The sequence below is a fragment of the Canis lupus genome, chromosome 1, assembly GCF_048164855.1.
Source record: "Canis lupus baileyi chromosome 1, mCanLup2.hap1, whole genome shotgun sequence".
NCBI lineage: Eukaryota > Metazoa > Chordata > Mammalia > Carnivora > Canidae > Canis > Canis lupus.
Window position 1 is genome coordinate 51,347,928 of NC_132838.1, and position 13,998 is coordinate 51,361,925.

At 39.0% G+C, this 13,998-nt stretch overlaps 1 protein-coding gene across 1 annotated transcript in view; it reads right to left on the bottom strand.

Annotated features, from left to right (window-relative positions):
* Positions 1-13,998, bottom strand: part of PRKN (parkin RBR E3 ubiquitin protein ligase) — a 1,297,938-nt gene that overhangs the window by 556,060 nt on the left and 727,880 nt on the right. Inside the window, exon 6 of the mRNA XM_072830092.1 lies at positions 12,741-12,856. Within this exon, the coding sequence (XP_072686193.1) occupies positions 12,741-12,856 (116 nt within the window). The remainder of the gene's footprint in view (positions 1-12,740; positions 12,857-13,998) is intronic.

Genomic DNA, 13,998 nt, shown 5'->3' on the forward strand with positions numbered 1-13,998 from the left:
GATTGTCTCCCTCTTCAGAGTTCCTGCTCTGATCTAATGACTGCTTCCTCCCCAGCCAGGGAAAGAGTCACTTACATATTCTAAGAATAATGAGGAATGCAGGGTTCAGGGAAGGTGTTAGCCTTCATCACAAAGGCACAACTAATGGGGGGAAAGGAGAAGAAAGAAAAATCATAGAGACAAAGAAAGGGAAGCGGCTAGACATTGGAGTTTAGTGTTCAGTTCTTCCTCTCAACATGATGTTCATAGCTGTAGTTAAATTCATTTTTTCCCATCACTGTATGGTATTTTATGTTCACATCAGAAGATGTCATTAATGGACACTTGGGTTTATGTCAAGTTTTCAGCTATCATTAATGATCCTGCTATTAATATTCCTTACACGTGTTTCCTATGGACATATGTGTTTCCTCTTTGACCTATACCTACAAGTGGAATTACTGGGTCATATAAGTGTACGTTCATCTTCAAGGAGGTACTGCCAATTAATTTTCTAGAATGGCTACATCAGGTTATGAGCCTATAGTAGCATATGGAAGTTGCAGCTGCTTCATATCCTTACTAGAACCTGGGCTTGTCAGTCTCTTAGATTTTAGGTATTTTGTTGGGTATATCATAGTAACACATTGTCGTTTTAATTTGTATTTGCCTATTTCCAAACGTTTATAAATCATTTCAATAATTTTTTTGTTTCAAAGTATTTTCTATTGTGTTTTCTCTTTTTTATTGATGTATAGAAGTTTTTTACACATTCTGAGACCTTAATCACTCATACATGTTTCAAAATTGCCTACTCTATGGCTTGTCTGTCCACTGCTTTAATGTGTCTTTTGAGAAGTCCCAAATTTTAGTGTAGATAAATTTATCAAGCTTTTACCTTAAAATTGATTTTTTCACCCTGTATAAGAAATCTTCCTCTATATTACAGTCATAGATTTTGCACTATTTTAAATTCTAGAAGCTTTATTGTTTCAATGTTTATATTTAGATCTACAATTCTATGTGATACTGATTTTAACGTATGGTGTGAGATAAGAAGTCAAGGTTCACTTTTATTCTTTTAATAATTTTTTTAAGATTTTATTTATTTATTCATGAGAGAACAGAGAGAGGAAGAGACCGAGGCAGAGGGAGAAGCAGGCTCCCCGTGGGAAGCCTGATGCAGTACTCAATCTCAGGACCCTGGGATCACAACCTCAGCCAAAGGCAGATGCTCAACCACTGAGCCACCTAGGTGCCCAAGGTTCACTTTTAAACATAAACATTAAATCACTTTATCCAGAACTACTAACAAATTGTCTTTTTCCCCATCTCTGTGATGCCACTTTATTACAATCAAGTGACTATACATATATATATGTGGATCTGAATATGGGTATGGCTTAATAATATAATTTTATATCTGGAAAAATAATTTTCCAAAGACAAATCAAAGGCAGAAGTGCTAAGCAAATCTGTAGGTAGGAATACACAAAAGACAGCAATCAGATGGTTAAATGGGGCACAGATATTCAAAGGGAACAAAGATTTTAAGACTGGCTTAGAGGTATCACCACTTGTCATCTAGTACATGCTCTTCCCCATGTCCTTGATCCTAGACATCTCTCCTTGAGGACTTCAGGTGACATCTTAGTGAGTAGGGCTCCACCCATAATGAGGAATCATCCTCCTCCTGGGGTACCACAGAGTGTGTGGGCCCCTCTTGCTCAGGGTCTTCTCATGTCATGCCTAGTAACAGCCTCCATGGCAGGTACCACCTCCTCCTTGGCACCCCATCATGGCTTCCCAGAAGCCTCCCAGCTATTTGTCCCAGGGAACTCCTCTACACTCTGCAGCCCTAGGACCCTGAACACAGTCATGTTAAGCAGCAGAGGCCTACACAATGCCTCCTCTGGAGGAAAGGAGCCATCCTCACAGAAACCCCAGACTAGAGTTATCCCTCATGCTTCTCATTTGCACCTGCTAATTAGGTGGTGCCATTAATCCAAAATAAACCAATAACTCTAACTCTGCGACTGTTCCTTTAACATTTAACCTCTCTTTGAAATCACCCATCCTCAGCCCATTCCTACCTTCTAGCTACAATCCCTTTCTTTTACCACAATTAATGATCTCAAATTTCTTTTTTTGAGGCAATGAACATATTCCTGAGGCTACACAGTGTGGTAGCAAATTAAGAGCAGGGATTTTGGTATCAATATTATTGTTGAACAAATACTGATACACTCTCTCTTTCCATTTTAGGAGCAATGTGACCTTCGGCAAGTAAGATAACCTCTTTGTACTTCAGTTTTCTTATTTGGAAAATGGGTATAACATTTATCTCAGAGAGGCAGAGTGGTCAACATATGTGCAAAATATCTAACAAATGTCAAGAGAGCAATAGAAATTGCTACCCGTTGTTGAGTCTACACTGTCCCAGGCAGTCTTAGCCTCGTGGAATATAGAATTATAGCAGATCATCTTGGTGTACATTGGGGTCTGACCTGAGTGTGTACGAAAACAGTCCTACACAGTCGGAAATACCACTTTCATTCAGTGCAGGAGAAGGAACCAGATTTGGAGAGTGACAATGGCAGCACCTGGCACCAGATTTTGGCTCTGGGAGTTAAGGACTGGTTATTTCCAGGGTAATATGTAAGAGTTGCAGCAGCAAACATTGTCAGCAGCTACTGACCGAGTGTAAAAGAAGAGGGAATAGGCAAATTAGTGTCCGCTCTGCTTAAACTCACATAGATTGTTCTACTTTTTTTTTTTTTTTTTTTAATTCTGTCTTGACCAAGTTAAAAGAATCATTGGAAAGACCTGGCCTACAAAAAGAATTTTGGGCCCCTGTTTTATAGGAATAACACATTGAGAAAGCACTTGGGTGTTATCAAATTCTGCCCTTACTGAACTAGTCTTTTTCCACCAACAATACCACTCACTGCTAGCATATATGGCTGTCATCTGTTCCCTCTGAGTCCCATCAAAAACATGCTTTATCTCAGGTCAAAGCTCTGAGTCATAGGTGAGCTCATGAAATATCTGTTGAGTAAACAGACTGACTTTTCAGTTCTCTCTAATGTTAGAGGAGGTGCTAAAGATGGCAGACACCTGCATGAAATTGCTCTGCCCATGACACCCCCATTGTAGGATGCTGGTACCTGTGTCTGCACTTCCATACATTAATGTGTGCATGTGACAGCATAAGGACTGTCACATCAGTATACTGAGGAGCTCCTAGTGATGTGGAAATCAAATCTGGATCTAGAAACCCTGGAGATTTCTTTTCTAGAACCCTGCAGATATGAGTCAAGGCCATGTTTTCTTTGATGTAGAATTTGCCAAATTAACAAAAAAACAGAATCAACGTGCCATGACCCTTACTTCAATAAATAACTTTGCTTGCACTCCAAGTTATTGAGACCATTGCTTGTTTGCTTGCAAATAACTCTACTAGCTGTGGAAGCACCAAAGGACAAATCTGCAAATACTTAATTCTACATGGCATGGGAATAAGTAGCTATGTAAATGGCATTTACAGAGGGAAGGTAGATCGTGTCATTGCTTACCACTAAACATGTCCTAGGAGGTAGATGTTTCCTGAGGGTGTGAATCAGCACAATACTTGCAATGGAAATAACATCTTCCCCTCACCAAATTTATAACCCAGTTCTAATTACATGAATACAAATGCGACTAAAAACAAATGAATAAGCCGTTTATGGTATTTTTCTAAGTAAAATATTACTATTTAAAAACTATGTGATCATTTATTTCCAATGAAAATGGACCTTAAAAATAATGCGTGGCTGTCAACAAAGTTCTAGCAAAGCCACCTGGATGCTTTACGGATATAGTTGCTTCTTAACATCCACCATCAGAAAATGAACTGCTTGAAATCTGGATGGGGACAACACACGAGGTTGACCTTAATGGCTACAAAATTGGTCCAAGAGGATTTGCAATATTGTCCTACTAGTGCCAGCGGGGGCTGCCAAGCACCTGTAGGGACAGTTAAATGGAAAGGTGAGGCATATGAATTTCACGCACAAGCATCTGTAACATCTCTGGGACACCCCGCTGATGCCGCTGCCTGCAGCTGAGATCTACAGGGTTTGCTGTAGGAGAAATGAAGGTCACCGGCTGCATTAAAACTGACATGGCTCACATTTCAAAGTATCAATGTTGATAAAATATTTCTTCTGTTTTCATAAGTAACTGGCCCCAAACAATATATAGAGAAATCTATATCCTGATGTTGGACTTCAAAATTTGACTTTTCCCTTTACTCCTCCTGACACTGGAAAATTCTCCATTGATTTCTGATTAATTTGTTCCATTCAGTTTTTGAAAATTCTATTAAATTCAGAAGTTTTTTTCCATTTGTTTGATTTTTAAATTCCAGAATATTTACTACAGTGTTTAAGTGTACAATACAGTGACTCAACACTTGTATACATCACTCAGTGCTCATCACGATACGTTCACCCATACAGAAAGGGTTTTTAAAAAAGTGTTCCATATAAAAATAACTTGTTTTCTGTTTGTTGCTCTGCATGAAACCAGATTTACTTTCATTCAAATCAGTAAATATTTATTGAAATCTCTGACGCCGAGGCTTGTGGGGGACATGCGGCATCAGCATGTCTGTGCATCAGCCAAGCTAGGGTCTTGCTCTTGCAGCGCCTGCAACCAGGCATGGCAGATGGGCTTCTATATAGCTCAGGTGTTTCAGCTCTTACTGGTTTTCCAACTGTCTTTGTACCTCACTTTACTACTAATATTTTCCTTTTCATATGCAAAGCTCCCTTCCATCCCCAGCAGACAGAGGAAACCCAGAACTGCAGGGGGTAAGGTGTGATGAAAGACAGCACCAACCACAGGGACCTTGTGTGTAGCCTGATTCAACTATTTCTTTGTGGTATGACCACCGGATATAATTTTTAAAATGTCCCAGCCTCAATTTCCCCTCTATATGACAGATATTTGAATAAGTTGAAATTAATTTAGTGAAAGACTTATAGGTAATTAAGTACTACCTTTTAATTTCAAAGAGGCAATGTGATTTCTTGTATGGGCAACTCCACTCATAGGAAGAATTTTCCATTCTGGAGGGGTTTATTACAGTTCTCTCTCAAGATTGGATCAGATCCATGTGTGCCACACACACTCTTTCAGGAAAGAATCACTCACAGCATACGCAGAGAGAACTAACTCCCATGGGGCTTGGGGCACAGTGTGAAGTAGCCTGCTTCAAACTAGAAGACATATCTTTGAAGTTTCCCGTTTCATCTCAAAAAGGTATAAGATATTCCATTCTACTCTATAACATACTCCTGTTTATTATAATATAAATGTGACATTCTGATTTACCGTTCTCTGTAAAACAGATGCTCTGAGACTCTCCCCTACTTATATGAAACTATCTTTTGTTCCTGGCATGTTACTTTACCTAGGAGTATACAAACTATTTCTCTAATAAGAGAAATATATAGATCTGTATGCACGACGAAGGTCTCTAGTGCTATGATACACACACAAAATCCAACAATTTTTCCATTATAGAATGAAAGCCATTTTCTGAAAGAGGCCATGCTAAAAATTTCAGTTAAATTATATGTAGCTATATCTGAAGTCTCTGAAGATGCTCTTCAGAGCCCGATGGATAACTGTATAAAACCATCTATTCCCACTAATGGCAAAATGTCAAGAAACGGTTAATTTGATAAAATATAACCATTAAGCAATGTCTCAAATTTAGACAGAAAAATAACTTGCATATTAATTCTACATCAAAAACTAAACGCCAGGGATGCCTGGGTGGCTTAGTGGTTGAGCGCGTCTGCTTTCGGCCCAGGGCTTGATCCTGGAGTCCCAGGATCCAGCCCCACATCAGGCTCCCTGCCTGGAGCCTGCTTCTCTCTCTGCCTATGTCTCTGCCTCTCTCTCTATGTGTCTCTCATGAATAAATAAATCTTAAAAAAAAAACAAAAAAACAAAACTAAACGCCAAATACACCTAAATTAAAATGTGAATTGGGAGAAAACTAAGATACAACAAATGTATTCAAAGGGAAAGTAACTAAGATCCCCATTAAAAAAAAAAAAATCTCTGTTAAATGAACGAATGCATACCAAAACACTGCCAAATGATAGTTAAATCACTCCTCCACAGGATACCAAGAGTAAGTACAAATGTACTTTGAGATAAATCTTTACTAATCTCCAAACCCAAGTAAATCTTTTAAGTCTGCAATCCCAAGGCAGCATTACTTCAATAGGCTGAATGAATTTTAAGACAAATATGAAAGCAAGAAAATTATAAAAATACATTTATATCAAACAACAATGACACCAAAAACATAAGTCTTTACTGGAAGACTGGAGGAAAATTATAATGTAGTACCAGTTCTTAGATTTAATATCCTACTAGGAGCTGAGTTTTAAAACATGTTTCTGGAAAGTTAAATCTTGGCTGGGCAAACATGGTTATTTTTTTAGTTTGTCTTCAGCTTTGTAAACTGAAGAATGTCAGATAAGGGTGGGGGAAAAAGTGCAGGAATTCACTAGGCAGCCTTTAGAAGGAGCAAAGCTGAAGGGTGGGGATGATTTCATTCTTTTTGCCAAATGGTGCCATGCTACTAATTCTTCTAAGTTATAATGTTCAAACTTTAAATTTTAAGAATTATATTGCAAAGCAAGATTCAAAAAGCAGAAATACTGTTCTCCTTGGGATGCCAGGGTGAGTTTGAAGATATGCACACTGGTCAGGGAAAGACACAAGTCCTACTCAGGCATTAGCCCTGTCATTTTCAGATGGCATAGTATTTGTCACTCCTAAGTCCAACTGAGGTGTCCAGGAGTGTTCTGAATCTTTCTGATGTAATTTCTATTGGAAATACATAACAAAAATTAGTATGTAACTGATGAATCACTAAATTCTATACATGAAACTAATATTACACTGTACATTAAGTGAAATTTAAATACAAACTTGAAGAAAAAGCATGCCTGGGTGATTTAATCATTTAAGCATTTGCCTTTAGCTCAGGTCATTATGCCAGGATCCTGGGATCACCAGCACCAGACTCCCTGCTCCTCCCTCTGCCTCTGCCTGCTGCTCTGCCTACTTGTCAAATAAATAAATACAATCTTTAAAAAAATAAAAAAAGTAAAGGAATATCTTGAAAAAATTTTGAAGAAAAAAATTTGAAGAAAAAATAACAATATGTAACAATATAGTCATTCTATCTTCAAGTGCTGTATTTTCTGTTCTTGGCTCAAGTTTTTGGTTGGGTTTTATTTTATTTTGCTTTTTGTTTAATTCATCATGTTTTGTTCATTAACAGAAGACTATCGGCTGATAACCTTGAGTGGATACAGATCAACTCATTACTGTAGGTAAGTAGAGGGGCCAGCATGGCTGGATGGCAGATGGATATCTGCTGGTTCATGTAAACACCTCAGGGTGTTTTGGCTCTCAAATAGCTCACTTTTTTTCTTTAAGAGAGAGGAAAATATCTTATATACAATGTAAACTCAAAGGACACAAACCAAGCACCTGAATTAAATTTTAAGCCTAAAAATTTAGGTAGCTATTTAAAAACAAAACAAAATCTGGAAATGAATAACACATCTATATTAGACACATATACTTTTATGTCTTACAATCACATATTTGGCTCTGAAAAGGAGTGTCACTGATAACCTCATCTTTTATTTCTGCATTTGTCAGCAGGCAGGACCACAAATAAGTGTTTTCTCAAATGACACGATTGATTTATAAGCTTTGAACAAACAGTGTTCCTACCTTTGCAAGCTTTTAAAACCAGCAAGAGCCTTATAGATGACCTATTGCAATTCTCAGACTTTATAAGCAACCTGAAGGCCTAAGAGATTATGTTATTTTCCTAAGGTCAAAAAGTTAGCTTGTGCTTCTGGAGCCCCTTGAATATAGGTTATTATATACTTATAAAGAATTATTGTTAAGAAGGTAGATGAAAGAGATGTCAATCTCTTTGTATACAAAATTATATATGTGTAAAGCACAACAATAAATAAAATTTCTACCTTGCTACTAATTCTCTACAATCTCTTTCAGAGGATAGAAACAGAATGAATACTTCCTAAACTCAGATTCTATGAGGCCAAAATTACCTTAATGCTAAACCGGACAAAGATAATTCCAGAAAACTACAGACCCATACTCTCATGAGTATAGATATAAATATCCTCAATAAAGTATTTGTGAATCAAATACAGAAAAGCTTAAAAATAATTATATAAGATAGTCTAGAGGGATTGAATTCATGTATGCGGAGCTGATTCAACACTCAAAAATAAATTAATATAACCCATCATAGATTAAAACAGGCTGAATACCAGACTAAAAGAGAAAAATCACATGATAATATCAGTAGACACAGAAAAAGTATTTGGCAAAATCAAACACCCATTCATGATAAAAACTGTCAGAAAGAGAGGAAAGAAACTTGGAGCTTTCCCACTAAGATGAAGTACAAGACAAGTGGGTTCTTTCTCACAACTTCTTTTCAACATCACACTGGATGTTCTTGCTAATGCTAACAAGCAAGACAAAGAAATAAAGGGATACAGATGGGGAAGGAAGACATGAAGCTGCGTGTGTTCACAGATGATATAATAATTTTTGCAGAAAACCTGAAAGAATCCACTAAGTAATTCCTGAAATAATAAGCAATTATAGCAAGGTTGCAGCATACCAAGTTGATATGCAAAAGTCAATCACTTTCCCATATGCCAATAACCAACAAGTGGAATTGAAATTAATCCTCTGGTTTTAATTTATTATGCAGTTAATTATGCCTAATTTGACTAAGGATGTATGATTAGGGTAGATACAAAAATAAATAAAACAAACATAAAATATAAATAGATATCCTAATTTTTATTTTCACTTCTGTAACTAAATAACTTGATTTATCTCCAGGAAGATGCAATATTTCAAAACCAAAACCAAATAACTACATTGAAACATAAATTCACAGATCAGAAAACTTTATATTAAAAAAGGATATGCTGATATTATAAGTGAATGAGAAGGTAATTGCAGAGGCAATCTTTTTTTTTTTTTTTTTTTAGATTCTTCCTAAAGCTTTCATACAGAGAAAGTTTTGCATTTTTCTCTCACAATAGAAAATGCAAATAAGCAAAAAAAAAGAAAAAGAAAATGCAAATAAGTGAGAAATTTCCCTTGCCAATAACAATTAAAAAAATATTAATGACAAAATTAAAGTCCTTTAGCAAATGGGCAAAAACTAAAACTATGAACATTATACTGGAAAAGATGTAACAGGGAGTCCTCTCAAAGATAGGCAATCATAATTTAGAATGGAAATAAACTTGACAATATATATCAAGAACCTTAAACACGTCCATTAATACTGACCTTCTGTTACCATTTCTGTGATACTATCCTTGGATTCAAAACATGCAGTTGATGATTATTGGTAAGGGATCTAGATTTAAGTGTTACTTAATTTATTATTTTCAATTAGAAGTAATTCAAATCACTAGAAATAGGGAAATGATTAGAGTATTCCCAAATGATGAAATCTTAGGTAGCTATTTAAAAACAAAACAAAACTTGTTTCCATAGCATATTTCAGAGCAGGGAAAATTTATCATGATGCGATGCTCGGTGGAAAAGGCCAGATACAAAACAATGTATACAGCATGATTATATTTAGCACACACACCCCTCACACATCCATGCAAATATTTAGGCATACTCAAGTTGCTGGAAAGAATTAACCAAAATCTTACTAACCATGAGGGTAAAAAAAAAAAAATTCTAACATTGTTTAGATTTCTGTGAGTCAATCACTTCTAAATTTGAAAAGCAAGCATTAGCAGGAGTGGAAAAAGAAAGGAACCATGACAATCAGCAAAGTACAACATAAGGTATTGGTGTTTCCACGTGCATGTAGGCTTTTATGACATCTCTATGCCCGAATCCTTCAGTATAAGAAGAGAGGGCCCTTTCCTCTATTCTAGTACAGGGCATCCCTCTGGTGCCTTACATAAGAAAGGACCTCATTCAGTCAAGTGGCTGGTGATACACACACTTAAATCTAACTGAATATAGTAGCTTCTATTTATAAAATCCCCTTAAAATAATAATAGGAAAAATTTTTTATTGCAACAGACAATATTATTTTTCCAGCAATTATCTCCCTGTGCATCTGGGAAGTGGCTTGTTTCCCTGGATGGATGTTGTGAGTTGCTAATATGAAGGCGACAGCTTAGCAGTGGGAAGCAGGGAGAGCAGTGCTCTTAGTAAGATAGTATGATCAATACTACATATCTTAATGCCATCTTTACCAACTCTAATGGAAGGCTTTTCACTGTTGGCTGGCGGGCTGCATTCTGATATAGAGAAAAACTCATTTCTCCTATGTAACACTGAGACGTGAGTTTAATTTCTCAGTGCTTGCAGAGAGCAGTTGAGCTCTCGTGTTTAGGACTCCCCTTGCTCCTTTCCTGAAATACCAGAAGAATCAGTTCTTGTTGCATGTTGAAAACATTAGCCCTTTGCAATCATTCATCTTACTGAGGGATGCTGGTAGGTTGTTTTAGGCAATATTGTGGTGTTCTCTATCACAGCTAGAACTAAAGATGCAGCAGGAAAATAAGTCTCATTTTGACCCCTTCTTGGAAACAAGTTTGTCTAGCAGATGCTATTAAGGATTTTAGGCTTCTATTAGTCAACACTTTTATTTAAATGTATTAAAGGATGGAAGTATTAGGTTAGGAGGATTAATACCCACCAGCCACAACATCACACAGCTTAAGGGAACTTTAAAAGGCCACCTAACCCAGGTGGTCCGATACCAAAGAGAGACAACCCTGAAATGCTAAGGGTATTTATCTGTCTTTGCTTTAAAGTCTGGAACAAGCAGGATTTTTTGACTTTATTCATCAATTCATTTTGGCATTTCACTAAAAATTCTTCTTAAGGGCAGCCCAGGTGGCTCAGTGGTTTAGTGCCGCCTTCAGCCCAGGGCCTGAACCGAGTCCCAGAATCGAGTCCCATGTCGGGCTCCCTGTGTGGAGCCTGCTTCTCCCTCTGCCTGTGTCTCTGCCTCTGTCTCTCTGTGTCTCTCATGAATAAATTAATGAAGTCTTAAAAAAATTCTTCTTGGTATCAGGGCCAGGATCCCTCTATTGCAATCTGAGCTTCAAGCCAACCTCAGAGAATAGAAAATAAAGCGATTTTCCTTTACTATCTTCATCTGAATAGTGCAAAGTAAGGAGTTCTACACCCATCGACTCCAAAGGCTCAGATTTCTCTACTTGGTCCTTGCCTCCCAAACTGTAATTCAAATTTAGTCCTTATCCCTGTTTTCCTAACAGAGCATCTCCATATTTTCTTTCTTCCACTGTACTCACTGAGATTAGAAATAACCAGGTCCCAAACTAGCTACATGCTTTTCTTTTGGATGTATGAAGATGTGTGAAGCCCTAATATAAACACAGGCAAGTTACATGGAAGAACTGAAGTGTATGGAAATGATATTTTAAAGGTAAAATGTTGGGGCTCCTGGCTGGCTCTGTCAGCAGAGCATGTGACCCTTGATCTTGGGGTTGTGAGCTCGAGCCCCACCTGGGTGGAGAGGTTGCTTAAAATAAAATGTTATGGATTATATATTCCAAGATAAATGGTACTTGTAAACTGTTATGGCATTCCTAACAGTAGCAGCAGTTTTTTTTGTTTGTTTGTTTTTTTAAAGATTTAATTTATTTACTCATGAGAGACACACAGAGAGAGAGAGAGAGAGGCAGAGACACAGGCAGAGGGAGAAGCAGGCTCCATGCAGGGAGCCCGACGTGGGACTCGATCCCTGTACTCCAGGATCACGCCCTGGGCTGAAGGCGGGCGCTAAACCACTGAGCCACCCGAGCTGCCCACTAGCAGCGTGTTTTAATTTACTTTAGAACTCACCAATGTCAGTACATGTGTTTGTGTTTTTTTAGATTACACTTTTCAACATAAGTCATGCCACTTATATCTTAGCATACTATTTTTTTAAGGATTTTATTTATTTATTTATGAAAGACACACACACACACACAGAGAGAGAGAGAGAGAGAGAGAGAGAGAGAGAGAGGCAGAGACACAGGCAGAGGGAGAAGCAGGTCCACACAGGGAGCCCAATCCGGGACTCGATCCGGGGACTCCAGGATCACGCCCTGGGCCAAAGGCAGGCGCTAAACCGCTGAGCCACCCAGGGATCCCCTTAGCATACTATTTGACCACTGACCACATGAAGAATTTGGCACTTTAAAAGGTTTGATAATAGGGACATCTGGGTGGCTCACTAGTTGAGTGTCTGCCTTTGGCTCAGGGTGTGATCCCGGGGTCCTGGGATTGAGTCCCACATCAGGCTCCCCACAGGAAGCCTGCTTCTCCCTCTGTCTGTGTCTCTACCTCTCTCTCTCATGGATAAATAAATAAATAAAAATTCTAAAAAAATAATAAAAAGTTTGATTATTTTGAAATATACCCATATTTGGCAAACGTCATTGAAGCTTTGACCAGTAGCACACTAAGGATTTGACACTTCAGAGAGTTTGATCATATTGACATATACCCATATTGTGCAAACGGAGTCGAAGCAAAGCAGATGCTCCTCCAGAAAGAGCACCCACCGAGGAGGCTCACGGGAGAGTCTACCACTGGGAGAGCAACATGTGGAGGGTCCTTCAGATCCTTACCTGATGTCGGTGCACGTTATGCAGGTGATGTCTCGACTGTTTGTTGTGATCAGGTTCAAAGCTACGGACGTTTCCTTGTCAGAGGTCGGGTGTGCTCCACATTTGAAGAAAAACTCCTGAAAGAATGAGAAATATGTGAGAAATGCCAGGCATGGAGCTCAGCTGGCCATGTCCCCCTAAGCATTGTCACCGTGAACAATCTTACAGGCAAGAGACGAAATCTATTATTAAGTCTTTGTTAGAAGAAAATCCAAATCAAACCCCTGGAGGGTGACTAATGCCCTGGTGCCAAACTGATGAGCAATCCCCTTTTCAGGAGGGCCTGAGTGTCTCTGCTCATCTTCCTTTGCCCTCTCGGCCCTGGAGCTGGGGACACGCTCTGTGACCTGGGTTAGCAATGCCCTTCCACGATCAGGGGGTCCGGGAGGAGAACACAACGCGGATGCAGGAGGAGGCCTGAAACAGGATCTCGCAAATGAGGAAAGGGAGACACTGAGCCATGGAATGATTTGCCCAAAGTCACACAATCAGAGGCGAAGGCAGGAAGTAACCAGACTTTCGAAGGGGGAAGCCCAGTGCTTCGGCTACAGCCGGCTACACGGCTGGCCAGTCGGCGGCAGGAGGTGATGCGGAGTGAGGAATCGCGGGGGCACACCTATGAACAAGCACACGCGAGCCCGCAGGCCGACAGAGTAGCAGAGTGCAAGCCCCGACGCTTCCTGCACCTTTCTCTGCCTCTGTGCAACGTCCCAGAATTCCCTGGGAGACCTGGGCCCCATCCCCCATGCTAAGCAGCTGGGAATGTTCTAAACCTGTGCTTCTCTCCTTGATTGGCTTCACCAGCCTTGTCTTGGGCCCACACGCCTCTATGTTTGCTTTTCACATGGGTCACACTCTTTTGATGGCTTACATTCTCCCTTCTCGATCCAAATCCTCTTTTTATTTTTCCTCATGTCTTCCTTTTGTCATTTCTCTATTTGTTCCCACACCCCTTAACCCTTCATACACCAGGGTGTTTGGCACAGTAATCGGTCTGCCTCTTGCCTGACAGTCTTTACACCTTCCACGATAACCACATCCTTGAAGTGAAGTTCTCAGCCATGGCAAAAATTCAGTATGACTATATCACTGGACAGCAGAAGAAGGCCTGCACACCACACTTCCTCCTCAACTTCGTTCCAGTTTAACACCTTGGAATGTGGAAGGTATTTCCCCTTTATAATTATTTTTTAATATTTTATTTATTTATTCATGAGAG